At 46.1% G+C, this 27,076-nt stretch overlaps 2 protein-coding genes across 4 annotated transcripts in view; both read right to left on the bottom strand.

Moving 5' to 3' along the window:
- Positions 1-386: 386 nt before the first annotated feature.
- On the bottom strand, positions 387-18,489 carry LOC115137635 (SPARC-related modular calcium-binding protein 1-like). 2 transcript variants are annotated; one of them, XM_065024565.1, is made up of 12 exons: positions 18,008-18,489; positions 13,729-13,903; positions 12,624-12,727; positions 10,449-10,548; positions 10,047-10,103; positions 9,807-9,887; positions 9,525-9,717; positions 5,666-5,745; positions 5,214-5,307; positions 2,710-3,005; positions 1,399-1,579; positions 387-926 (listed from the first exon to the last, which is right to left on the bottom strand). In XM_065024565.1, the coding sequence occupies exons 1-10, from the start codon at positions 18,077-18,079 to the stop codon at positions 2,711-2,713; spliced, it is 1,251 nt and encodes a 416-aa protein (XP_064880637.1). In that variant the 5' UTR covers positions 18,080-18,489; the 3' UTR covers positions 387-926; positions 1,399-1,579; position 2,710. The 2 variants fall into 2 exon arrangements, with proteins under 2 accessions (XP_064880637.1, XP_029529817.1); XM_029673957.2 differs by lacking the exon at positions 1,399-1,579 and having other exon boundaries at positions 18,008-18,488.
- A 463-nt stretch (positions 18,490-18,952) lies between these two features.
- The window catches only part of LOC115136938 (alpha-actinin-4-like), a 52,858-nt gene continuing 44,734 nt past the window's right edge, over positions 18,953-27,076 (bottom strand). For both annotated transcript variants that reach the window (XM_029672859.2, XM_065024563.1), the window contains exons 18-21: positions 26,752-26,898; positions 22,958-23,038; positions 21,153-21,311; positions 18,953-20,998 (exon numbers count right to left, since the gene is read on the bottom strand). In XM_029672859.2, the coding sequence (XP_029528719.2) occupies positions 20,840-20,998; positions 21,153-21,311; positions 22,958-23,038; positions 26,752-26,898 (546 nt within the window). In that variant the 3' untranslated portion in view covers positions 18,953-20,839. The remainder of the gene's footprint in view (positions 20,999-21,152; positions 21,312-22,957; positions 23,039-26,751; positions 26,899-27,076) is intronic.

The raw sequence follows: 27,076 nt of genomic DNA, 5'->3' as shown, positions 1-27,076 counted from the left end.
ACTACCTGACATGATGACTCCTTGCTGTCCCCAGTCCACCTGACTTTGCTGCTGCTCCAGTTTCAACTGTTCTGCCTTATTATTATTCGACCATGCTGGTCATTTATGAACATTTGAACATCTTGGCCATGTTCTGTTATACTCTCCACCCGGCACAGCCAGAAGAGGACTGGCCACCCCACATAGCCTGGTTCCTCTCTAGGTTTCTTCCTAGGTTTTGGCCTTTCTAGGGAGTTTTTCCTAGCCACCGTGCTTCTACACCTGCATTGCTTGCTGTTTGGGGTTTTAGGCTGGGTTTCTGTACAGCACTTTGAGATATCAGCTGATGTACGAAGGGCTATATAAATACATTTGATTTGATTTGTACACTGCATAATAGAGTAGTGTATTTTTAAAACCCATTTTATTTATAGTCGACAAATATTTGAGCACGGTTTACGGATTAAAATGACAAATACACAAATGACATTGTGGTTTTACAGCAGAAGACCATTACTGATAAATATGAACATGAGGAAATGATCAGAGCCGACAAGGCAACACAAAAGACATAGGACACATTCAAATAAAGCGGCGACTCTATACTCTATTCTGTGTGCTGTATATTCTGCAACGACGCTTCAATTGAGGCCTTTTTTTTGTGCTTTACAAAGTGCTGTAGAACTGGATCTTCCAATGACAACTTGACAGGAGTGGAGCAGAATTCAGGTCTTCTGGGCCTGTATTTACCAAATCGTTTCAGAGTAGGATTGCTGTTCTAGAATCAGTTTAGCTTTTTGATCATAATGAATAAGATGACATGTACCTGATCCTAGATCAGCACTCCTACTCTAAGACGCTTGACAAATACAGGCCCAGGACTTGGATCTTGGATCTTTTGTTGCTCAATGCTCTCTTCCTTCTCTCCTCGGTTCTACTGACGGATACTGTAGGTAAAACAGGACAGGATAGGAGAGGGGAGGGGAGGATAGGAGAGGGGAGGATAGGAGAGGGGAGGATAGGAGAGGGGAGGATAGGAGAGAGAGACAGATGTATGAATGACTGTCTTGTTTAATTCAACAGGACCTCTAACCTACGTCTTGTGGGCTCTAGTTCTGATTCAGACGAGTCGTTCTGAATCATTGGAGGCCTTCCTCATTATTCCCATTACTGTCATCAGGAGTGTCTGGAGGCCAGATACGTGTGTTAGGTAGAACCCATTACAACACCTCTCACCTTCTCCCCTAGCTGTCAGTACGCCTCAGCTAGACTGAATAATTGGAGGTTAAGGACGGGGTGGGACTGGTAATTTTGGCTCGAGGTTTGTTTTGGTTTCTAAATGTACATAAACACGCAGCAGCCTTTTAATTTATCTGACACCAAGCCAAAAACAGCGGTCCCTGGTGAGCTAGCACTAACCTTGAGGTAAAAGAGCCTCTTTCTCTCCTCTGTCTCGTTCTCCCTCTCTCTCACCCTCTCGTATGTGGAACGGAGAGAAGGAGAGAGAGAGAAACCAAAACATAGAGACCCATCTGGAGCTGGTAAGGAGTGGGTCTGGGACAGTGGAGGCTGCTGAGTGGAGGACAGCTCACAATAATGGCTGGAATGGAGCAAATTAAATGGCATCAAACACCTGGAAAGCCATATGCACACATGCGCACACATGCACACACACACACACACACGCGCACACACACGCACATGCGCGCACACACACACACACACACACACACACACACACACACACACACACACACACACGCACGCACGCACGCACACACGCACGCACGCACACGCGCACACACACATTCTTATTCTGCTAACTCACTCAGATGTTCTTTCTGTGCTGTTGAAATATAGACACTCAACAGGGCAAGCTGAGCTCCATAATTCACTATTGTGCCAGGGACGTGTTAACAGCCGTAACAGACAGAACGCTTCTAATTTCACGCATGCACACACTAGAGACACTAGAGACTATAGAGACAAGTACTATAGAGACGCGCACTATAGAGACAAGTACTATAGAGACGCGCACTATAGAGACGCGCACTATAGAGACGCGCACTATAGAGACAAGTACTATAGAGACGCGCACTATAGAGACAAGTACTATAGAGACGCGCACTATAGAGACAAGTACTATAGAGACGCGCACTATAGAGACGCGCACTATAGAGACGCGCACTATAGAGATGCGCACTATAGAGACGTAGTACTGAAATACACACAAATGTATTTAGTCGTCCCCCTCTCTCTCTCTCAATGTGGATTCACTGATAGTCATTTACTGAACCTCCGCTTCACTCATCTCTAAAACACACACTTGTCCTACACTCTCCTCCTCCTGGCACTACTTCAAAGGCGACTCATGATAAAGAGAGCAGGGAAATCCAATTTCCCAGCTAGAAAGAACTCTGTACCTGGCACAGACCCCAACAAATAAAGTGTCCACTTAATATATCCCTGAGTGGTTTTCTAAACCGATCTTGGACTTTGCATCAAATACAGTAGATCTTACATAACATCTACAAAAGGGCTAATCTCACAACTCAAAGCCTTTCAGCTCAAAGTGGTAACAAACTAAACACATCACAAAGCCAAATTTGAACCCATATTCACCTCTTCTCAAAGCCCAAACCCACCTCACAACTACCCAAACCCACCTCAACTCTCTCCTAGAACCAAACCCACCTCACAACCTCAACTCTCTCCTAGAACCAAACCCACCTCACAGCCCCAGACAGGCATTGAGCTCAGACAGGGTGAGGCCGCGGTCCCCATCGCGGTCACAGTACTGGGCAAACTTCTTAGCACAGCGGCGTGGCTTTAACCTCCTGCGCAGGTAGAGGCGGAGCGGCCGTGCCTCACGTTCGCTCAGCACTCCACTGTCATCCGTATCCAGCTGCCTGAAGTGCCAACGCAACACCTCCTCCTCCCCGTCCCACACCTCAACCCTCAGGGAGGGGACCGGGGTGGATGGGGGAGGGGACATGGGGCCTGACAGGGGGGCGTCCGCCGACACCCTGGTATAGAAATGACACACATTAGACCAGTAGCATTGCTCTTCTGCGGACAACAGTCATGTATTGGCTTGTATAGTCTTGAATTGAAATCAAACGTTTATTTTAAGATGAGCCACATGCAGGGAGAATCTAGCAGACACAAGACTTCTTAAACGGCCTCCCACTGACATACCGAAGACGACGTTCCACTGTGTTTCTTTACAGAACCACAGAGCCTGACAAGTCAGTGAATCTATATTGATGAGATTCGAGCACTCCATTCCTGAACCCTAAGCCTCAGTCATATTGAACATATAACCATTTTCCAATGTCTGCGTCGGAGCCGAAAAGAACAAACAAGTTATTTATAAACAGAAAGGCAATCGGTATGAAAAAGATTTCTTGAGGCTGCTGAGGGGAGAACGACTCATAATAATGGCCGTAACAGAGCAAATGGAATGGCTTCAAACACCTGGAAACCATGTGTTTGATGTATTTGATACCATTCCACTGATGCTGCTCCAGTCATTACCCTGAGCCCGTCCTCCCCAATTAAGGTGCCACCAACCTCCTGTGTACTAATATCTGTCCGCGAATAGAGGAAGGTTTTGGAGAGAGCGGGGTGAGAGAAACAGGGAATTACAGATGGGCAGATATGTAAAACAGAAGAGGTCGAGTGAAGGAGAGAGTTGTGTGTATAAATGAACTGAGTGAAAAACAGACAGACGGAGAGAGAGAAAGGAAAAGAGGTACGGAGCATTTAAGTGGCCACGAGAGGGAGGAGAGATGTAAGCGTGAGAAAGAGAGGGATGAACTAGAGAGATAGATGGGGTGAGTAGGTCCGTGGGGTTTAATAGAGTGGAGAAAGAGAGGGATGAACTAGAGAGATAGATGGGGTGAGTAGGTCCGTGGGGTTTAATAGAGTGGTATGCAGACTGGCCTGTAGTGAGAAAGAGAGGGATGAACTAGAGAGATAGATGGGGTGAGTAGGTCCGTGGGGTTTAATAGAGTGGTATGCAGACTGGCCTGTAGTGAGAAAGAGAGGGATGAACTAGAGAGATAGATGGGGTGAGTAGGTCCGTGGGGTTTAATAGAGTGGTATGCAGACTGGCCTGTAGTGAGAAAGAGAGGGATGAACTAGAGAGATAGATGGGGTGAGTAGGTCCGTGGGGTTTAATAGAGTGGTATGCAGACTGGCCTGTAGTGAGAAAGAGAGGGATGAACTAGAGAGATAGATGGGGTGAGTAGGTCCGTGGGGTTTAATAGAGTGGTATGCAGACTGGCCTGTAGTGAGAAAGAGAGGGATGAACTAGAGAGATAGATTGGGTGAGTAGGTCCGTGGGGTTTAATAGAGTGGTATGCAGACTGGCCTGTAGTGAGAAAGAGAGGGATGGAGTGAAGATATAAACAGGTGGTAGGAGAAGTAAGTCCAGTGGGTTTAATTATACTGAACAAAAATATAAACACAACATGCAACAATTTCACAGATTTTACTGTGTAATAGTTCGTATAAGGAAATCTGTCAATTTAAATACATTAATTAGGCACTAATCTATGGATTTCACATGACTGGGCAGGGGTGAAATCCATAGATTTAACATGATTTAGTTTTTCCCCACAAAAGGGCTTTATTACAGATCGAAATACTCTTCAGTTTCATCAGCTGTCCGGGTGGCTGATCTTAGATGATCCCACATCCAAGAAGCCGGATGTGGAGGTCCTGGGCTGGCGTGGTTACACGTGGGTCTGCGGTTGTGAGGCCAGGTGGACGTACTGTCAAATTCTCTAAAACGATGGCTTATGGTAGGGAAATTAACATGAAATTCTCTGGCCACAGCTCTGGCGGACATTCCTGCAGTCAGCATGTCAATTGCACAATTTCTCAAAACTTGAAACATCTGTGGCATTGTATTATGTGACAAAACTGCACATTTTAGAGTGGCCTTTTGTTGTCCCCAGCACAAGGTGCACCTGTGTAATGAGCATACTGTTCAATCAGATCCTTGATATGACACACCTGTCAGGTGGATGGATTATCTTGGCAAAGAGGAAATGCTCACTAACAGGGATGTAAACACATTTTTGCACAAAATTTGAGAGAAATAATATTTGTCTGCATACGGAACATTTCTGGGATCTAATATTTCAGCTCATGAAACATGGGACCAACACTTTACATGTTGTGTTTATATTTGTGTTTAGTATAAATAGAGTGGTATGCAGACTGACCTGTGAGGGCTGAGTATTCCAGACTGTTCAACCTCCAGCTGCAGAGCTCTCAACAGACTCTGCAGGAACTCTTTCTTCTGGGCCCCAGGGCACCCTGGGAGCAGAGAGAGATTATTAAGGCAAGGCAATGGGGTCAGTTTAAGTTGTGACTCTTGACAAAATGAGATACGCCTACCCGCTATGATGTAATCTAGACAAGAGTCCACGTTGCATTCGCCACAGCTCAAGGACACAGTACCCACAGTATTCAGCATAGAAAGTACCAATCAGATGTACAGTTAGTGTTAGCCTTGTCCTAGATCAGTTTGTGATGTCTGCCAATGGCCATAGGAGTGACAATAACCAAAGGAGTTGGCAGAAAGAGCAAACTGATCTGGGACCAGGCTAGTAAAAACGAGAAAGATCCTTGTTGATCTATCCAGGTATAGTGCAGTGCAGTTTGTTGATCTGACCTGGTAGAGATCTGTCTCTGTAGCTCCTGTCAGGCTGGCTGTTGTGGGGCTCCTCCAGGCTGCAGTCTGGCAGCCGGTTCCTGAAGGGGGCAACAACAGCCATGGGAATGATCTCCAGCCGAAACTCAGACTCCTCTCCAACCATTTAATCATTGTGATCATACATCACAATGCATTTACCCAATGGTTTGTCCCCTTTTGCCATTTGTTATCATCTTTGTTACTATTCACCATGGACAGGAGGAGATGCAGTAGAGGCTACACTATACACTATTTGGGGTGGCAGGTAGCCTTGCGGTTAGAGCGTTGTGCCGGTAACCGAAAGGTAGCTAGATCGAATTCCCGAGTTGACAAGGTAAAAATCTGTTGTTCTGCCCCTGAACAAGGCAGTTAACCCACTGTTCCTAGGCCAACATTGTAAATAAGAATTTGTTCTTAACTGACTTGCCTAGTTAAATAAAACACAAATACCCTATGAGTATACGTATTTTTGGTTGAGGTGAATTTGAAAAGACGTCTTCAACCAATTTTGCTCACAAGGGTGTCAGTGGCATTGTTAGCCAGATAAGTATATGAAGCTGAGGGAAAATACAGTGAAAATGGATGGAAATGTCCATTAAATAATGTTATGGAACCAGGATATTAAACGTCATCAATAAAACCATAGCTTTGCACTATCAATACTTTAGTATGGAATGGTAAAATCCTAAACTAGCACAACACTTTAAATATAATACAATGTTAAAATATACAATATACAGTATACACTGAGTATACCTAACATTAGGAACACCTTCCTAGTATTGAGTTGGGACCCCCCCCACACCTTCCTCCCTCCTCCCCCTGGTACAGAAACTGCACCGCCCGCAACCGCAGGGCTCTCCAGAGAGTGTTTGCAGTCTGCCCAACGCATCACCAGGGGCAAACTACCCGCCCTCCAGGACACCTACAGCACCCGATGTCACAGGAAGGCCAAAAAGATCATCAAGGACAACAACCACCCGAGCTACTGCCTGTTCACCCCGCTATCATCCAGAAGGCGAGGTCAGTACAGGTGCATCAAAGCTGGGACCGAGAGACTGAAAAACAGCTTCTATCCTAAGTCGATCAGACTGTTAAATAGCCATCACTAACACATTAGAGGCTGTTGCCCTATATACATAGACATGAAATCACTGGCCACTATATTACATGGAACACTAGTCACTTTAATAATGTTTACATATCTTGCATTACTCAACTCAGCGGTGTCATAGGCCCATAAGCCCATAAAATTGCCACCTACATGTACAGATTACCTCAACTAGCCTGTACCCCTGCACACTGACTCGGTATCGGTGTCCTCTGTATATAGCCTCGTTATTGTTATTCTTATTGTGTTACATTTAATTATTACTTTTTATTTTAGTCTACTTGGTAAATATTTTCTTCTTATTGAACTGCACTGCTGGTTAAGGGCTTGTAAGTAAGTATTTCACGGTAAGGTCTACACTGTTGGTTAAGGGCTTGTAAGTAAGTATTTCACGGTAAGGTCTACACTGTTGGTTAAGGGCTTGTAAGTAAGCATTTCACGGTAAGGTCTACACTGTTGGTTAAGGGCTTGTAAGTAAGCATTTCACTGTTGGGTAAGGTCTACACTGTTGGTTAAGGGCTTGTAAGTAAGTCTACACTGTTGGTTAATAAGCATTTACGGTTCACTGTTGGGTCTACACTGTTGGTTAAGGGCTTGTAAGTAAGTATTTCACGGTAAGGTCTACACTGTTGGTTAAGGGCTTGTAAGTAAGCATTTCACGGTAAGGTCTACACTGTTGGTTAAGGGCTTGTAAGTAAGTAGCATTTCACGGTTAAGGTCTACACTGTTGGTTAAGGGCTTGTAAGTAAGCATTTCACGGTAAGGTCTACACTGTTGGTTAAGGGCTTGTAAGTAAGCATTTACACAGGGCGTAAGTAAGGTCTACACTGTTGGTTAAGGGCTTGTAAGTAAGCATTTCACGGTAAGGTCTACACTGTTGGTTAAGGGCTTGTAAGTAAGTATTTCACGGTAAGGTCTACACTGTTGGTTAAGGGCTTGTAAGTAAGCATTTCACGGTAAGGTCTACACTGTTGGTTAAGGGCTTGTAAGTAAGCATTTCACGGTAAGGTCTACACTGTTGGTTAAGGGCTTGTAAGTAAGCATTTCACGGTAAGGTCTACACTGTTGGTTAAGGGCTTGTAAGTAAGTATTTCACGGTAAGGTCTACACTGTTGGTTAAGGCTTGTAAGTAAGTACTGTTGGTTAAGGGCTTGTACGTAAGCATTTCACGGTAAGGTCTACACTGTTGGTTAAGGGCTTGTAAGTAAGTATTTCACGGTAAGGTCTACACTGTTGGTTAAGGGCTTGTTAAGGGCTTGTAAGTATTTCACGGTAAGGTCTACACTGTTGGTTAAGGGCTTGTAAGTAAGCATTTCACGGTAAGGTCTACACTGTTGGTTAAGGGCTTGTAAGTCAGCATTTCACGGTAAGGTCTACACTGTTGGTTAAGGGCTTGTAAGTAAGCATTTCACGGTAAGGACTACACTGTTGGTTAAGGGCTTGTAAGTAAGCATTTCACGGTAAGGTCTACACTGTTGGTTAAGGGCTTGTAAGTAAGCATTTCACGGTAAGGTCTACACTGTTGGTTAAGGGCTTGTAAGTAAGCATTTATAAGGTCTACACTGTTGGTTAAGGGCTTGTAAGTAAGTATTTCATTGTAAGGTCTACACTGTTGGTTAAGGGCTTGTAAGTAAGCATTTCACGGTAAGGTCTACACTGTTGGTTAAGGGCTTGTAAGTAAGCATTTCACGGTAAGGTCTACACTGTTGGTTAAGGGCTTGTAAGTAAGCATTTCACGGTAAGGTCTACACTGTTGGTTAAGGGCTTGTAAGTAAGCATTTCACGGTAAGGTCTACACTGTTGGTTAAGGGCTTGTTGTATTTCAGTAAGCATTTCACGGTAAGGTCTACACTGTTGGTTAAGGGCTTGTAAGTAAGCATTTCACGGTAAGGTCTACACTGTTGGTTAAGGGCTTGTAAGTAAGCATTTCACGGTAAGGTCTACACTGTTGGTTAAGGGCTTGTAAGTAAGCATTTCACGGTAAGGTCTACACTGTTGGTTAAGGGCTTGTAAGTAAGCATTTCACGGTAAGGTCTACACTGTTGGTTAAGGGCTTGTAAGTAAGCATTTCACGGTAAGGTCTACACTGTTGGTTAAGGGCTTGTAAGTAAGCATTTCACGGTAAGGTCTACACTCGCTGTATTTGGCGCATGTGGCAAATAAAGTTTGATTTGATATGTATATACTGTATTCTATTCTACTGTATATTAGTCTACGCCGCTCTGACATTGCTCGTCTATATATTTATACATTCTTAATCCCATTCGTTACTTAGATTTGTGTGTATCGGGCATATGTTGTGAAATGGTTAGATATGACTTGTTAGATAGTACTGCACTGTCAGAGCTAGAAACACAAGCATTTCACTACACCCGCAATAACATCTGCTAAACACCTGTATGTGACCAATAGAATTTGATTTGGACAGTCTATGTCATGGAAAGAGCAGGTGTTCTTAATGTTTTGTATACTCCGTGTTTGAGTTTCTTAGGCTCCTGGGCTACATGGGGTGCATTGATCAGTTTAGTAAAGTGTGGAATGGGAGAGTTCTGATAGCGGACTGTGCGTGTCATGGGAGTGGAGAATGCATTTAGGTAAAACTTTATTGTACTGCCAAGTTAAGCTGGTACAAGTCATTCCTATGTAACTACCTGGTAATTATCAGGCTGTAAAATAAAGCGTTAGCCACATTTCTCTATCTACTAGGTGCCTTGTTTGAGGCCATACCTGGCAGAGGTGCCGGGTAGAGGCCGTCCCGTGTCCACCCGGACACACCAGCAGTACCCCGTGGTGACGTGGCACTGGATGGGGCTGTAGCGCCCATCTGCACTGCATTTTGGGATGAAGCGCTCCTCCTGCCACAGAACATGCACCTTGTCCATCAACGCTGCTCTCTCCCTCTCACACGTCTGAGGACTGTCTGTGGAAGCACGAATGTACGCACACACACTAATCATTATCTCACAGAAGTGATAGCTATGAAAGCTCATAAAAAGAAAAACTCCTTACCTGTAGGGCGTTTTACAGAACGATTCCCTTTGGGGTCAGAGTTCAACCGGATGGTCACCCAGAGCGGAGGAGCGGTGATTCCTGTACAGGAAATATAGCGATATTAGTGTAAACAAACAATATGGTAGTATCATTCTGAAAATGTCCATCATTACGGGACGGTTTCCCAGAGACAGATTAAGCCTCGTGCTCGACTTAAAAGCATGTTCAACGGTTATTCTCCAAGTCCACTCCTCTCACCTGCTGCAGACTTGGTCCTGCTAGGGTCGGCGGTGGGCCGGGAGGGACCACCCTCACCTGTGTCCACAGAGACAAGAACTTTTCAAGGACCAAAGTGACTGATAAAAGCCCGTACCAGAGTAGGTACGTGTGTGGCAGTGTTTGAGTGAGTCTTTATATTAGTGTCAGTGGAGCACTATTGATTGATATACAGTACAGTACTTATGCGTGTCAGTCAGGTGAATTCTCACCTCTTTGGGCTGACTCCAGATCAGTCATCTGTGTAATTTCAGACAAATGACTCATGGCACAACACAACATACTACAAAGAGGGCTGGGTGAAGATCTGTTTAATGGGTGGCTTGATAGATGCTAATTCACAACTATTTCCCCCTGGCCGTTTGGGTCTAAACTCTGTCTCACCTGTGCAGTTGGGTCTGAGGTGCAGGACAGAGGTCCCACTGACAGGTTTCCCATCTGGAGTAGAGCACCAGCAGTAACCAGTCTGGTTGTGGCACTGCATCTGAGGAAGTGGGACATTTGTCAGAACCTGCGTTTTGCCAACTTCATCAAAGCCAAGTACTGAAATGTATGCTCACTAAAGGGTAGCCATAGACTGTTCTCTCTGCTACTGTCCGGCAAAAGGTACCGACGCATCGGCTCTCGAACCAACAGGCTTCGAGACAGCTTTTACCCCCAAGCCGTAAGACTGCTAAATAGTTCATTAAATGGTTACCCAGACTCTTTTCACTGACCCCATCTTGTGCTGACTCTATGCACACTCACAAGACTATATATACAGACACACACACTACATTGACCCTCTCACACAAAACCCACACACACACACACTCACACACACACACAACATAAATACACACGCACACTTTTAAACTCATCATACGCAAAGTGTACAAAGCATTAGGAACACCTTCATAACATTGAGTCGTCCCCCCCCCCCTCAATTCACCGGGGCATGGACTGTACAAGATGTCGAAAGCGTTCCACAGGGATGCTGGCCCATGTTGACGCCAATGCTTCCCACAGTTGTGTCAAGTTGTCTGGATGTCCTTTGGGTGGTGGGCCATTCTTGAGACACACAGGAAACTGTTGAGTGTGAAAACCCCAGCAGCATTGCAGTTCTGGACACACTCAAACCAGTGCACCTGGCACCTACTACCATACCCATCAAAGGCACTTCAATATTTATTTTCTTGCCCATTCTCCCTCTGAATGGCACACATAAACAATCCATGTCTCAAAGCTTAAAAATCCTTCTTTAACCGGTCTCCTCCCCTTCATCTACACAGATTGAAGTGGAGGGATCATAGCTTTCAACTGGATTCACCTGATCAGAGCAGGTGATCCTGATGTTTTGTATGCTGCTACTCTGTTCTTTATTCTTACTCTTATTATGATCTATCCTGATGCCTAGTCACTTCACCCTGCCTTTATGTACATATCTAGCTCAAATACATCGTACCCCTGCACAATGATTTGGTACTGGTACTCCCTGTATATAGCTCCACATTGATCTGGTACTAGTACTCTCTGTATATAGCTCCACATTGATCTGGTACTGGTACTCTCTGTATATAGCTCCACATAGATCTGGTACTGGTACTCCCTGTATATAGCTCCACATTGATATGGTACTAGTACTCTCTGTATACTAGTACTCTCTGTATATAGCTCCACATTGACCTGGTACTAGTACTCTCTGTATATAGCTCCACATTGATCTGGTACTGGTACTCTCTGTATATAGCTCCACATAGATCTGGTACTGGTACTCCCTGTATATAGCTCCACATTGATCTGGTACTGGTACTCCCTGTATATAGCTCCACATTGATCTGGTACTGGTACTCCCTGTATATAGCTCCACATTGATCTGGTACTGGTACTCCCTGTATATAGCTCCACATTGATCTGGTACTGGTACTCCCTGTATATAGCTCCACATTGATCTGGTACTGGTACTCCCTGTATATAGCTCCACATAGATCTGGTACTGGTACTCCCTGTATATAGCTCCACATAGATCTGGTACTGGTACTCCCTGTATATAGCCCCACATTGATCTGGTACTGGTACTCCCTGTATATAGCTCCACATAGATCTGGTACTGGTACTCCCTGTATATAGCCCCACATTGATCTGGTACTGGTACTCCCTGTATATAGCTCCACATAGATCTGGTACTGGTACTCCCTGTATATAGCTCCACATGGATCTGGTACTGGTACTCCCTGTATATAGCTCCACATGGATCTGGTACTGGTACTCCCTGTATATAGCTCCACATGGATCTGGTACTGGTACTCCCTGTATATAGCTCCACATGGATCTGGTACTGGTACTCCCTGTATATAGCTCCACATGGATCTGGTACTGGTACTCCCTGTATATACCTCCATTCTTGTGTATTTTATTCCTCGTGTTATTATTTTTATTATAATTTTTTAACTGTACATCGTTGGGAAGGGCTCGTAAGCAAGCATTTCAGGGTAAAGACCACATCCTTTGTATTCGGCGCATGTGACAAATCCAATGTGATTTGCTATGATTTTCTGTCATTTGAAAGACAGACAGTACCTGCAGGAAACTTCCATCTGCACCGCATTCTGGGACGGTGTGGCTGCGGACGCTGGACTCCAGGGCCTGACTACGAGCCAGCTGGCACTTGGACTGGGTGGAATCTGAAGGGGGATGTCCAGCAACCATCTCTACTACTTCCATTGGCATATATAATCAATGCAGAAGTGTGTATAGATTGTGTGTACTGTATATATCAGGGATGGTCAACTGGCAGCCCTTTTGAAGGCCCTCGGATCAAATTCTACACACAAAAAAGGTTTTAGGATCTCAGTCGGGGTCTAAACTTACTGTTGAGAGTAAGAATAGAAGAATAGACCAGGTGTAATTTCGAAGTGTGGTTGTGCATCAGCAGTTTCTCTCTTGTTATGTCAGTCAGTGACAGCAGTGGAGGCTGCTGAGGGGAGGACGACTCATAATAATGCCCGGAATGGAGTGAATGAAATGGTATCAAACATGTTTTATGGGGGTTCTCGTGTTTGATACCATTCCATCCACTCCATTCCAGAATTACACTCCATTTCAGCCATTATTATAAGCAGACCCCTCCCCTCAGCAGCCTCTACTGACTGATAGTCAGTAAATTAGCCCATGTCAGCAATTCTTTTTCAGAATTCGGAGTTAGTTTAGTGGCCAGCTGTCTAAACTTGTTATCGTGGTCAAATTACCAGATCGTCAGTCAGTCTCACTCAGATATCATATTCAAAACGGCAAACATTTCTCTCCACCCTATGGCAAAATGTGTAGAATTGCATGAAATTAGTACTAAGACAGCTCATTTTCCTCTCTGACTCATGGCAAAATGAGTGGAATCTTAACAAATTTGCTTTAAAACTGAAACATTTTCTCTACACTTCCATGGCCAAATTTGTAGAATTGCACGAAATGAACTCGCAATGTGAGAGGCGGTGGACACAGAACCACGAGCAACTGCAGCACCTCATGAGTTCTCACTCCCATCAAAGTTGCCCATCCCTGGTATATATGGTGATTAATAGATGGAATGTATATATGTGTACAGTGTGAATACGCGTGTATAGATGGAGGCGTCCATTACTGACTTTCATAGAATGTACACAGTTTATGGTCACTAAAGGGTACTTACCTGCACAGTGTACTCGTGGTGCCGTCCGTAGCTGAGCGTTGATGCACTGGGCTCTCTGGAAGGCACACAGGGACATGTAAAGGCGTCCGTTGCTGCCACATACTGTCCGGTGGCGCTCCCTGTGGCAGTCCAGCGCACAGCCCCGGGGCCACATGTTTTCTGGGATCAGAAACGGCTGGAAACAAGCAGCAACACAGGCAGTACAATGCAATTACACCCTCCTGACCTGTACTCTCATATGACACACTTTGACCCCCCCAGCAGCGTACTGTATCAGAGAGCAGAGAAGGGCTCGCACCGAAGTTGTGTGACCAATCAGAACACGGGTAAATACACGTTTGGAGTGTTTGGTGTGGATAGACTTAAGCGGAGCTGGTCAAAGAGAGGGATTAAAAAGGAGCTATTTGTTGGTGCCTTGGCTAGTGGACACTCTGTCTGCTGCTTGTCTGGCACACGAACAGTGCTTCAGTGTCACGCTGGGAAAAGCTGAGAGAGGGAGCACGTAAAAGATAAGCACCGCAGCAGTCAACACATGGCCAAAGTATGTTAAAATAGAGAATAAGGAAATGTGTGTGTGTATATCTTGGATTTCACCTGATCCTGTACCTGTGAGAGCTGTTTTTGCTAGCTAACTGCTCTGTAAATAAACAGGTCTAATTGAGGGGAAGGTTCCAGACTCTTCAGGCCCGCCTCACCCCCTGCCTGCCAACTGTGGGCTCAGTCTGTAGCTCATTGTCATGGCTGGTGTAAAGTACTGTATTTTATTTACAGGCCTGCAACCAAAGGGAAGATGCTGGAACATTTCTGTTCGGTCATCTGAATATTGCTGTAATACTGGACCATACACCAGACATGCATGACCTCTAAAATCTCTTACCTGTCCTTGAGTCAATGCTTCAGTACATGACACACACCATCCTAGAGGACACTTGTTGCAGAACACGACGGCTGTCCGAGGTCTTTCCCTGTATCCCTGCTATAGTATGGTACACCGCAGCTTTTTCCAGCCTTGTTCATAGTCACAGTGGTATTCCTAATCGTTAGTAGGATGCCCGAGGCCTAGACTGCATTTGATAAACTTCTATTGACACACCATGTGTTTTTTACATCAACATTCCAGTGAGGTGGGCGGAGGAGAGACGAGAACAGAGATGGAGAGAGGTACTCGGACCGCAGGCCATAGGCTTCTGCTAAATTGCTAACACATGCTGCCCAGTGCCAGACATTGCACTAAAAGCTAGGTATCACACATGCACTCACACACGGGTCCCTCTCTTGTCGTTGACCTTCACTCCCACTCAGATAACCCTGGACCCAGACCTTGCCCCCCACCCCCCACCCCAAGCCCCAGCCATCCTCCAGGCCCGATCTTCAATACCTCTTTGTCTCCTGCTCTCCCTCACACTCTGTCATAGCTCAGTCAATTTGCCATGGTGTGTGTTTCACTGTTTGCATAATTTTTCCTGATTGAAAAAAAAAAAAAAAACTATCCTCTGATGAAAGGACCTGCCTGTGCTGCTAGGTGGTGAGGGCATCATTTCATCGATTGATTCCTTGTGGAGGACAGCGTATACTTTGGATGTGTGTGTGCATGTTGGAGGTGGTGTCATTGTGGCTGGAGGACGGGACATGGCTTTCTAACTATGAGTTCAGTACCACTGAATGGACCAGGTTCAGGTCTAAAGAGTAACTAGTAGCCTTGAGTGAGCTTCTCTGTCCAGCTGCAGTGTTACGTGTTCCAGCTACAATTAGCGTCAGTGTTCTGGGCAGAGCGTTGAAGCATGGACGAACAAGGCGGCAATGTTTTAGGCAACCTGGTGTTAGATTTTATAACTATATATGAAAATATAGATATATCTCGAGAGGGTCGCCTTAGTGTGATGAAATACGATGTTTTGGCGGAGACTGAAATGCTGCTGAAAGACTGGCACATGTATATTTTTATATCCATATCAGTCACTTTTATGTTGAAATAAGCCCCCTCCCCTGTCGTATGCGGAGTAAAAGTAATGAGACCAGTGAATCAGGCACATGGGAAGAGTTTTCCTCCATTCATCTCTATGGCGTGGCAGGAAGTCTGGACAGACAAAACAGCCTGTGTGTGCAATTTGTCATGCGCCTGCAGAATACAAAACAACCAAACATTGCAGACATGCTAAACATGTGCACTTTCACAGCCGAGTCCTGTACAAGTACACCATCTCTCACCTTTCAAAATTGGCATGGTAACCAAACACACATGTACTGTATGCACACACTCAAACAGGTACAGTTCCTTCAGAAAGCAGTAATAGCCCTGAACTTATTCCACATTTTGTTGTGTTACAGCCTGAATTCAAAATGGATTAAATAGATTCTCACCCATATACACACACAATACCTCATAATGACCAAGTGAAAACATATTTTTAGAAATTTTTTGCAAATGTATTGAAAATTAAATACAGAATTCTCATTTACACAAGTATTCACACCCCTGAGTCAATACATGTTAGAATCACATTTGCCAGCAATTACAGCTCTGAGTCTTACTGCACAAGTCTATATGAGCTTTGCACACCTGGATTGTACAATATTTGCACTTTCATTTTTTTATTTTTATGATTCAAGCGCTGTCAAGTTGGATGTTGTTCATCGCTAGACAGCCATTTTCAAGTCTTGCCTTAAGCCAAAACTGTAACTAGGCCACTCAGGAACGTTCAATGTAATCTTGGTAAGCAACTCCAGTATATAATTGGCCTTGTTTATGTTATTGTCCTGCTGAAAGGTGAATTTGTCTTCAAGTGTCTGTTGGAAAGCAGGCTGAAGTAATTTTCCTCTAGGATTTTGCCTCAAATCCGTTTATTTGTATCCTAAAAACTCCCTAGTTCTTGCCCATAAAAAGCATGCCCATAACATGATGCAGCCATCACAATGCTTAAAAATATGAAGAAGTGAAGTGGTACTTGGATGTGCCCCAAACCTAACATTTTGTGTTCAGGACATAAAGTTGTTTTGCAGTTTTACTTTAGTGCCTTATTGCAAACAGGATGCATGTTTTGGAATATTTTAATTCTGTACAGGCTTCCATCTTTTCACCCTTTAATTTACTGTATGTTAGTATTGTGGAGTAACTACAATGCTGTTGATCCATCCCCAATTCTCCTATCACAGCCATTCAATTCTGGTGAAATCCCTGAGCAGTTTCCTTCCTCTCCAGCAACTGAGTTAGGAAGGACGGGGTTTATTGATACACCATCCAAAGTGTAATTCATAACTTCACCATGCTCAAAGGGATATTCAATGTCTGCTTTTTTTTTACCCATCTACCAATAGGTGCCCTTCTTTGTGAGGCATTGGAAAACCTCCCTGGTCTTTGTGCTTGAATCTGTGTTTGAAATTCACTGCTCGACTGAGGGACCTTGTATGTGTGAGGTACAGAGATGAGGTAGTGCTTCAAAAGTAATGTTAATCAATAATATCGCACAAAGTCCATGCAACTTGAGAAGCACATTTTTACTCCTAAACTTATTTAGGCTTGCCATAACAAAGGGGTTGAATACTTATTTACACAAGACATTTCAGCTTTTCATTTGTTATGAATCTGGAGACATTTCTAAAAACATAACTCCACTTTGACATTATGGTTAGGCCAGTGACTAAAGACAAGGGGTGTGAATTCTTTTTGAAGGCACACACCCGTTTTCCCTCGGGTAAAATAAAAAAAAAAACTAGTTTCAATATTTGCCTTTAGGCGGTTTCTGGCCTGCGGTCTGGGCTAGTTAGCCAGTGTTTGTCTACTCCATACACTACCTCTTCAGGGAACATTGGCTTCATAGACTTTCTCAGATTCCACTCCATGGCTTGGAGGTAGGTGTGGCCCCTTACACACTGATCTTGGATCAGCTTGTCATACTCTAATCTCCTAAATGATTATGGTCAGTACTAAACTAAACCGACTTTAGATCACTTTGAGAGCTCTATGACTCAAGGTAACAGGTATGCCCTTAATTCATGGCTGTAACCAATCTGAATGAAAAGGGTTTCAGCACTGCTTGAGATGGCAACCATTCCTTTCTGTCTATTATAGTCTACTTCACTCAGCCAGAGCACAGATGTAATAAAACGTTTTGCATTCACGTTTAGTTATGTTTTAAAACGCACCATCGGTGATTGGATGTTGGTTTAAGTTCAGGTGACAATCACAGAATGATAATAAAAAAATGTAACAGTTCATGCTAGACGGTCTCTCAAAATGAGCACTTCTGAAGTATGAAAGTGTAAATCCTTGAGGACTTACCGGTGACCTCTCAGTTTGAATAGACTCCGAGAACAAGATGATGAGCAGCACGAGACAGGTGAACACCAGCATACTGCCCAGGCGCGTGGCTCTGCTGGAGGTGTTGCGCGCACTTCTGTCTCTGTGGCAAAGCGCCGTGTACAAATCGCCAGCCAATCCAGCCTTCGGTGGCACCGTTAACGTAAGAACGTTAAGGGCAGCTTTTTATCTTCTTTTCACTTTCAGCAGGCCATTTTGTTGTTAAGCGGCAGATCTCTTGACAAGTGGAACGACAAAACGGGTAGATCCCAAATTGTTGCGCTTTCCGCAAAACCGGTGGCAAGTGATGAATAATCAGAAATAGTTTCACGGAGAATTGTCTTCAAAAACACACACTATAATTATAAATATGGTTCTCTGTCATCCTGGATTTGAACGCAGTCTACATGAGCATCAAGACCTCCTCTGTCAAATCCCTACCGTGGCTTTATCCCCAAGTAGCCAGCCCCTTTCCGTTCGACAATAACATGTGCGTAACTGCTGCACAACTGGTTGCCATACTTCAGGCCTACTTGTTCACAGTGGCTATTGTATAAAAAGTAGTTATAGCAATAGACATAGTATTATTATTATTTTTTAAATCTAAATCTACTAGTGTTTTATAAAACGTTAATAGGGTCATTTGTAGAGGTTAAAACGGTCTACACCTAGTGGTCCGTCTACGACTAGGCTACTGCTGGTCCCAAGTCTCCCTCACGTGGACATAAACATGCAGACTAGACAGCCCATAGGGCAAGCAGCTGATTTACACGTATCCTACCAGGAGGAAATGACTATTTGCTTATTTTAAAAGGTAGTATGAGTAGGCCCATTAACTGTTCAGAGTCAAAGGCTTTGTGTGTGCGCATATATATATATATATAGAAGTAGGCCTAGAGAAGGAAAATAAAAACAGAGACCAAGTCATAGTATTTTATAAGGAAACTTTATGTGTGCTTGTGAAATGCACTTTTAGACAGAAGGCTGTTTTGCAGTTTCCAGTACAGCAGATAAGGTTTGATATTAAAGAGTACAAAAAAAAGAAGAAATCACAAATCCAAAGCTCAATGCTTTCCAACCTTGCAGGTAAAAGTACAAGCTTTTGGCCCAAGTCTTATTTTGTCCTCCTTCACTCTGGCTCACATCCCTCTCCCCCTAAGCTCCTTAAGCTCCTTGACCCCCCCCCCCCCCTTTACAAATATTAAAGAAATAAAACAAAATGTCATGCACTTAATTTAGTCAATTAATTTCTTCAAATCAATTCCCACCATTTCTCTCTGAACTCTGTGATATTGGATATAGATGATTGCATAGATTGGTAGACAGTAATTTCCTTTTTATTTAAGACATAATGGAATGTTTATTAAGACTCTGGCCCCCTCCCTTCGCCCTTCTTTATGCTGGGTCCCTCCCCACCCTGCTGTGTAGAGAAGACAGACAAGGAGCTGGAGGGTTGCGAGGGAGCGAGAGACAGAGAGACAGGGCTGTAGCCACTAACAGGCACATTTTTTTTGTTCTCCCATCGTTTCCAACTTCCTCGGGGGAACTCTCTAAAGCGGTGTTCCTATAGAAACAATTCAGCCAATGGTAGCGGTGGGCCTTCACTTTGTCCATGTAAGCTTTACATGACCTGACATGCTGTGCTTCTAGGGGATATTTCTTAATATGTTCTTCAGTTGAAACTATAATAAATGAGTAGATTGTGTGAACATGAGCACCTTTATACACCTCCGTGTGAAAGTGATATATCACATAAGCAAAGTTTCATAAATGCCAACATGTTTATGTCATGTGATGGTTACATAGCTATGAAGGCCACACATATACTTCCTTCAACTAAATTGTCACCATATCTTTAATAGGACAGGATTCCATATTTGACCGTTGAAAAATCACTTAATCCAAATGAAGACTCTCAGTAATTCAAACCTATCTACGGTACTCAATGTGTCAAACTGCTATTTTTTTTTCTCTATTTGTTGTTTTGCTTTAAAAAAAATGCCACTTTTTTTTTTGTTGCCCTACAAGCCTGCGAAGAATATTCTGACTGTTGCGTACTGGAAAAATAAGTATGTACAGCACTGAAACCACTTACTCACATTTGCTGGAGAAAAGAAAGAAAGAAACAAACAGGAAAAGGAAAGCGTTGAGGTTAGATATCCGAGTTCCACTTATCCAGCAAAATGTGGTACGGGTACGTCATTATTTTCTGTTCAACCCCCTGCCCCGCTCCCCTTCATATATCTCTGTGTTCTAATACGCAAACTCTCCACCCACCCCACCCCCCAGCAAGATAAAATAAAATAAACAAAAAAAGTAGTATAAGAATCAGAATAGCACGTGCCCCTCCCCCCCATCTCCAAGGCAGAGGGTGAAGGTGGGACTTGGGTTCCCATCCTGTCCTGACCCAGAGGTGCACCTGTGGTTGCTAGTTTTCACCCCATAACATGATGTGCATTTGATTGTAGTTGATCTGTGAACTAAGTTGAGGATAACAGCTTGCGACAGCCAACCAGATGAAAACCTGCACACTCAGGGGCACTGCGGGACCAGAATCTAGAGGGAGCAGTAGCGCTGTCCACTAATCACTTCCCAGGACCCTCCACCTGCAGCCCCTCCCTCTTCTACAGAGCCAATCAAACCACTGGCTTCAGAATCACTCCCCTCTTCTCCCAGTGACTGCAGGCTAGACCTAGAGGGGTGGAGAGTGTCTGCTCTGCATTGGGCCTGGCAAGCCTCTACGTACCCCCCCCCCCCCCCCCCCCCCCCACCCCAAACCTCATCCCGTCCCCCTCCCCCTCCTGTGGTGTGCTCTTAGAGGTCACTCTCCCCGTAGAGGGCGGTGGAGAAGGACATGTAGTCGAGGGCTCCGGGCTTCGCGTCGGGGCCAGAGTAGGGCGCCATGCGGGCGATGCAGTACTCCGCCTGGTCTGGAGGCAGCTCACGTCTCAGCTCCTCAGCCATAATGAAGTTCTGACAGAGAGAGGGAACGAGAGGGAAAGAGAGAGGGACAGTGAATAACAGAGTGATAGTTTGCCTATTTCAGCAGTCTCAAGTAGCTGTAACACACATTCTCGCTCTCTCTCACACGAGCCCAACACCATTCCACCCACACAAAACCCCTCACCTTGTCTGCAGCCAGGATCTTGAAGGAGGCGATGACCTGGTCGGCTGTGTCGGTGTCCGTGGTCTCCCGGGACATGAAGTCTATGAAGGCCTGGAAGGTGACCACGCCGCTGTTGTTGGGGTCCACTATGCCCATGATGCGGGCAAACTCCGCATCGCCCTGGAAACCACCATCACAGGAAGACACAGGTTAACCCAGACACACCAATAGGAAATCGAGGGCCTCATTGACCAATGACCAACCTCCAAGCAATATAACCACTAATTAATGAAACATTTAACGATAAAGGTTGCGCCAGAGAGAGACAGAGAGCGAGCGACAGACAGAGCGAGAGAGACAGACAGACAGACAGACAGAGCGAGAGAGACAGACAGACAGACAGACAGAGCGAGAGAGACAGACAGACAGACAGACAGAGCGAGAGAGACAGACAGACAGACAGACAGAGCGAGAGAGACAGACAGACAGACAGACAGAGCGAGAGAGACAGACAGACAGACAGACAGAGCGAGAGAGACAGACAGACAGACAGACAGAGCGAGAGAGACAGACAGACAGACAGAGCGAGAGAGACAGACAGACAGACAGACAGACAGACAGAGCGAGAGAGACAGACAGACAGACAGACAGACAGAGCGAGAGAGACAGACAGACAGACAGACGAGAGAGACAGACAGACAGACAGAGCGAGAGAGACAGACAGACAGACAGAGCGAGAGAGACAGACAGACAGACAGAGCGAGAGAGACAGACAGACAGACAGAGCGAGAGAGACAGACAGACAGACAGAGCGAGAGAGACAGACAGACAGACAGAGCGAGAGAGACAGACAGACAGAGCGAGAGAGACAGACAGACAGAGCGAGCCAGACAGACAGACAGAGCGAGAGAGACAGACAGACAGAGCGAGCCAGACAGACAGACAGACAGAGCGAGCCAGACAGACAGAGCGAGCCAGACAGACAGACAGAGCGAGCCAGACAGAGCGAGCCAGACAGAGCGAGCCAGACAGACAGAGCGAGCCAGACAGACAGAGCCAGACAGAGAGCCAGACAGACAGAGAGAGAGAGCCAGACAGAGAGAGCCAGACAGAGAGCCAGACAGAGAGCCAGACAGACAGACAGAGCCAGACAGAGAGCCAGACAGACAGAGCGAGCCAGACAGACAGAGCGAGCCAGACAGACAGAGCCAGACAGAGAGCCAGACAGACAGAGAGAGAGAGCCAGACAGAGAGAGCCAGACAGAGAGCCAGACAGAGAGAGCCAGACAGAGAGAGCCAGACAGAGAGAGCCAGACAGAGAAAGGCAGTACCAGGCTGTTTCCAGTGGCAACGAGCAGAGCACGGTAATTGTCCATGTCCATCTGCCCTGTGCGCTTCTGTTCCCAGGGGCCGAGAGATGGAGGAAGAGGAACAGATAGGGCAGAAAAAGGAGAGCAATAGAGGGAGAGTAGATTCGGGGAGGACAGAAAAGCACGAGAGGAGGAACCGATAGAAGTATGGAAAGAGGAGGAACAAAGGAGGGGAGGTGCGGAGAGGTGAGTAATGCGAGTAGAGTGGGGAACAAAAGGAAAAGGCAAAAACATATTTAAAAGAGAGTCAAATCAAGGTAATGCAGCAGCGCTGTTGGAGCCGAGGCTGAGGCTGGAGTGGAGGCCAGTGAGTGAGTGGGTGAGTGAAATGAGTGAATTACAGCACCGGCAAGGAGAAGAGCCAGGCAGAGAGCACCACCCGCGGGTTAGACAGGGGAAACAGCAGCAGCCCCTCTCTCCTACGTTCTCGCCCCCTGGCTTGTCTGTGCTCCTTACCGTTTTGTTATTCTCCACATCGTAGCCCAGGCTGATCAGACACGCCTTGAACTCCTCAGCCATCAGGCCCCCGCTGTGGTCCTGTGAGGTCACCATCAGCCAATTACGACGGAAGCCATGATGGAACCATCACAACACAGGGATGCCAGGTGGGAGTGGTCAGGTGATGGGGACACGGCAGGCAAAACGAGGGGTGATGATGATGGACAGACAGACAAACAAACAAACGGATGTTAGATGGTAAACAGTGACAGCAGCCTACAGGGAAACACATCCGTGATACTAGACAGACAGACAGACCAGTGACAGCAGCCTACAGGGAAACACATCCGTGATACTAGACAGACAGACAGACCAGTGACAGCAGCCTACAGGGAAACACATCCGTGATACTAGACAGACAGACAGACCAGTGACAGCAGCCTACAGGGAAACACATCCGTGATACTAGACAGACAGACAGACCAGTGACAGCAGACCAGTGACAGGGAAACACATCCGTGATACTAGACAGACAGGCAGACCAGTGACAGCAGCCTACAGGGAAACACATCCGTGATACTAGACAGACAGACAGACCAGTGACAGCAGCCTACAGGGAAACACATCCGTGATACTAGACAGACAGGCAGACCAGTGACAGCAGCCTACAGGGAAACACATCCGTGATACTAGACAGACAGACAGACCAGTGACAGCAGCCTACAGGGAAACACATCCGTGATACTAGACAGACAGGCAGACCAGTGACAGCAGCCTACAGGGAAACACATCCGTGATACTAGACAGACAGACAGACCAGTGACAGCAGCCTACAGGGAAACACATCTGTGATACTAGACAGACAGACAGACAGACCAGTGACAGCAGCCTACAGGGAAACACATCCGTGATACTAGACAGACAGACCAGTGACAGCAGCCTACAGGGAAACACATCCGTGATACTAGACAGACAGACAGACCAGTGACAGCAGCCTACAGGGAAACACATCCGTGATACTAGACAGACAGGCAGACCAGTGACAGCAGCCTACAGGGAAACACATCCGTGATACTAGACAGACAGACAGACCAGTGACAGCAGCCTACAGGGAAACACATCCGTGATACTAGACAGACAGACAGACCAGTGACAGCAGCCTACAGGGAAACACATCCGTGATACTAGACAGACAGGCAGACCAGTGACAGCAGCCTACAGGGAAACACATCCGTGATACTAGACAGACAGACAGACCAGTGACAGCAGCCTACAGGGAAACACATCCGTGATACTAGACAGACAGACAGACAGACCAGTGACAGCAGCCTACAGGGAAACACATCCGTGATACTAGACAGACAGACCAGTGACAGCAGCCTACAGGGAAACACATCCGTGATACTAGACAGACAGACAGACAGACCAGTGACAGCAGCCTACAGGGAAACACATCCGTGATACTAGACAGACAGACAGACCAGTGACAGCAGCCTACAGGGAAACACATCCGTGATACTAGACAGACAGACCAGTGACAGCAGCCTACAGGGAAACACATCCGTGATACTAGACAGACAGACAGACCAGTGACAGCAGCCTACAGGGAAACACATCCGTGATACTAGACAGACAGACAGACAGACCAGTGACAGCAGCCTACAGGGAAACACATCCATGATACTAGACAGACAGACAGACAGACCAGTGACAGCAGCCTACAGGGAAACACATCCGTGATACTAGACAGATAGACCAGTGACAGCAGCCTACAGGGAAACACATCCGTGATACTAGACAGACAGACAGACCAGTGACAGCAGCCTACAGGGAAACACATCCGTGATACTAGACAGACAGACAGACCAGTGACAGCAGCCTACAGGGAAACACATCCGTGATACTAGACAGACAGACAGACCAGTGACAGCAGCCTACAGGGAAACACATCCGTGATACTAGACAGACAGACAGACCAGTGACAGCAGCCTACAGGGAAACACATCCGTGATACTAGACAGACAGACAGACAGACCAGTGACAGCAGCCTACAGGGAAACACATCCGTGATACTAGACAGACAGACCAGTGACAGCAGCCTACAGGGAAACACATCCGTGATACTAGACAGACAGACAGACAGACCAGTGACAGCAGCCTACGGGGAAACACATCCGTGATACTAGACAGACAGACAGACCAGTGACAGCAGCCTACAGGGAAACACATCCGTGATACTAGACAGACAGACAGACCAGTGACAGCAGCCTACAGGGAAACACATCCGTGATACTAGACAGACAGACAGACCAGTGACAGCAGCCTACAGGGAAACACATCCGTGATACTAGACAGACAGACAGACCAGTGACAGCAGCCTACAGGGAAACACATCCATGATACTAGACAGACAGACAGACCAGTGACAGCAGCCTACAGGGAAACACATCCGTGATACTAGACAGATAGACCAGTGACAGCAGCCTACAGGGAAACACATCCATGATACTAGACAGACAGACAGACCAGTGACAGCAGCCTACAGGGAAACACATCCATGATACTAGACAGACAGACAGACCAGTGACAGCAGCCTACAGGGAAACACATCCGTGATACTAGACAGACAGACCAGTGACAGCAGCCTACAGGGAAACACATCCGTGATACTAGACAGACAGACAGACCAGTGACAGCAGCCTACAGGGAAACACATCCGTGATACTAGACAGACAGACAGACCAGTGACAGCAGCCTACAGGGAAACACATCCGTGATACTAGACAGACAGACCAGTGACAGCAGCCTGCAGGGAAACACATCCGTGATACTAGACAGACAGACAGACACACCAGTGACAGCAGCCTACAGGGAAACACATCCGTGATACTAGACAGACAGACAGACCAGTGACAGCAGCCTACAGGGAAACACATCCGTGATACTAGACAGACAGACACCAGTGACAGTGAGGGGTCAACTTCTCCAAAGGAGAGCAAAGTGCTGTTTAAACGGTGTCCCCTATAGCTCTTTATGGGAATGACAAAATATCACCACAGTGCTACTGACAGGACAGCTTCGTCCCAAATGGCACCCTATTCCTTATAACCCTCAAATTCAACTCTGGACCTCAAAGTTCCACGGCTCTTTCGCCACACTGTTCCTCTAAACAGGGACTGCTTTAGACCTGGGACCAGGCGTGTGTAGAACAGAAAACCAGCAGGCTGCGGACCTCATAGGGTGATAGTTGAATACCCCTGCCCTATATAGTGCACTACATTTGACCAGAGCCATATGGGTCCTGGTCAATAGCAGTGCACTATATAGGGAATAGGGTGTCATTTGGGACACAAACTCTGTCTTGATGTTGAGCCAAACACAGCATGCATAAAGACAGTGAGGTGAAGTGATGAGGTACGCTGTTGTGGGATGGGTGAGGTGAACTCGGGGGTTACCCCCCCCTCTCTCAGGGCACTCCGCTCCACACAGCCCCAGCCACCTCCAACCCAGGGTGAAACACTACTAGTTCCACCTGTGAATGTCAACAAATAAGGAATAGGTTCGTCCTCACAAGTCTAGTCCATTTCTTAGTCCCACCTGAGTTTCCCTTCTGAAATAAGAGGGGGGACTTAACTCCTGTATATGTCGAGTCTTAAGTGTAAACACTTCTAGAGTAAGACACTCAACTGCAAAAGCCGGTGGAAATAACAGCATTCTCAGACATTTTTTACGACGTTATTTCCTACAGAAAGATGCCCCCCTGTTCCCTCTCGCCTGATCCCCCATGTTGACCCCTGGTGTTGACCCCTGACCTTGTCAAAGTGGTTGAAGGAAGTGCGGTACTCATGCAGCTGCTCCTGGCTGATGCCCTTGGCGTCACGGGTCAGGATCTGGTTCTCGATCTCGTTGATGGTGCGGGCGATGGTGGTGAGGAGCTGCTCCCAGCCCACCCGCAGGTGCTGAGATGGAGGAATGGAAGGGGAGAGAGAGGGAGGGTGGGAAACACGGAGAGAGAGAACATACAATGAAGGTTAACCACATGAAGAAACGGTATTGAGTAAGGAGGAGAGATAGAAACGTAATATGTGGAACAGAGACGAACGGACAAACGGCTCTAAAAGAGGGAGGACACCAGAA

Source organism: Oncorhynchus nerka, linkage group LG11 (genome assembly GCF_034236695.1).
Source record: "Oncorhynchus nerka isolate Pitt River linkage group LG11, Oner_Uvic_2.0, whole genome shotgun sequence".
In the NCBI taxonomy this organism is placed as follows: Eukaryota; Metazoa; Chordata; class Actinopteri; order Salmoniformes; family Salmonidae; genus Oncorhynchus; species Oncorhynchus nerka.
The sequence above is the reverse complement of the archived record's forward strand: the minus strand, read 5'-3'. Positions and strand labels throughout refer to the sequence as shown.

What these genes read in the sequence shown, in the direction of transcription:
- LOC115137635 (XM_065024565.1), bottom strand. Translation starts at nt 18,079, where the DNA reads ATGCTGGTGTTCACCTGTCTCGTGCTGCTCATCATCTTGTTCTCGGAG. An exon ending in CAGAGACAGATCTCTACCAG is followed by an intron (nt 5,308 to 5,665) that starts GTCAGATCAACA and finishes CTCTGCTCCCAG; the next exon opens with GGTGCCCTGGGGCCCAGAAG. An exon ending in GGAATACTCAGCCCTCACAG is followed by an intron (nt 3,006 to 5,213) that starts GTCAGTCTGCAT and finishes TTTCTATACCAG; the next exon opens with GGTGTCGGCGGACGCCCCCC.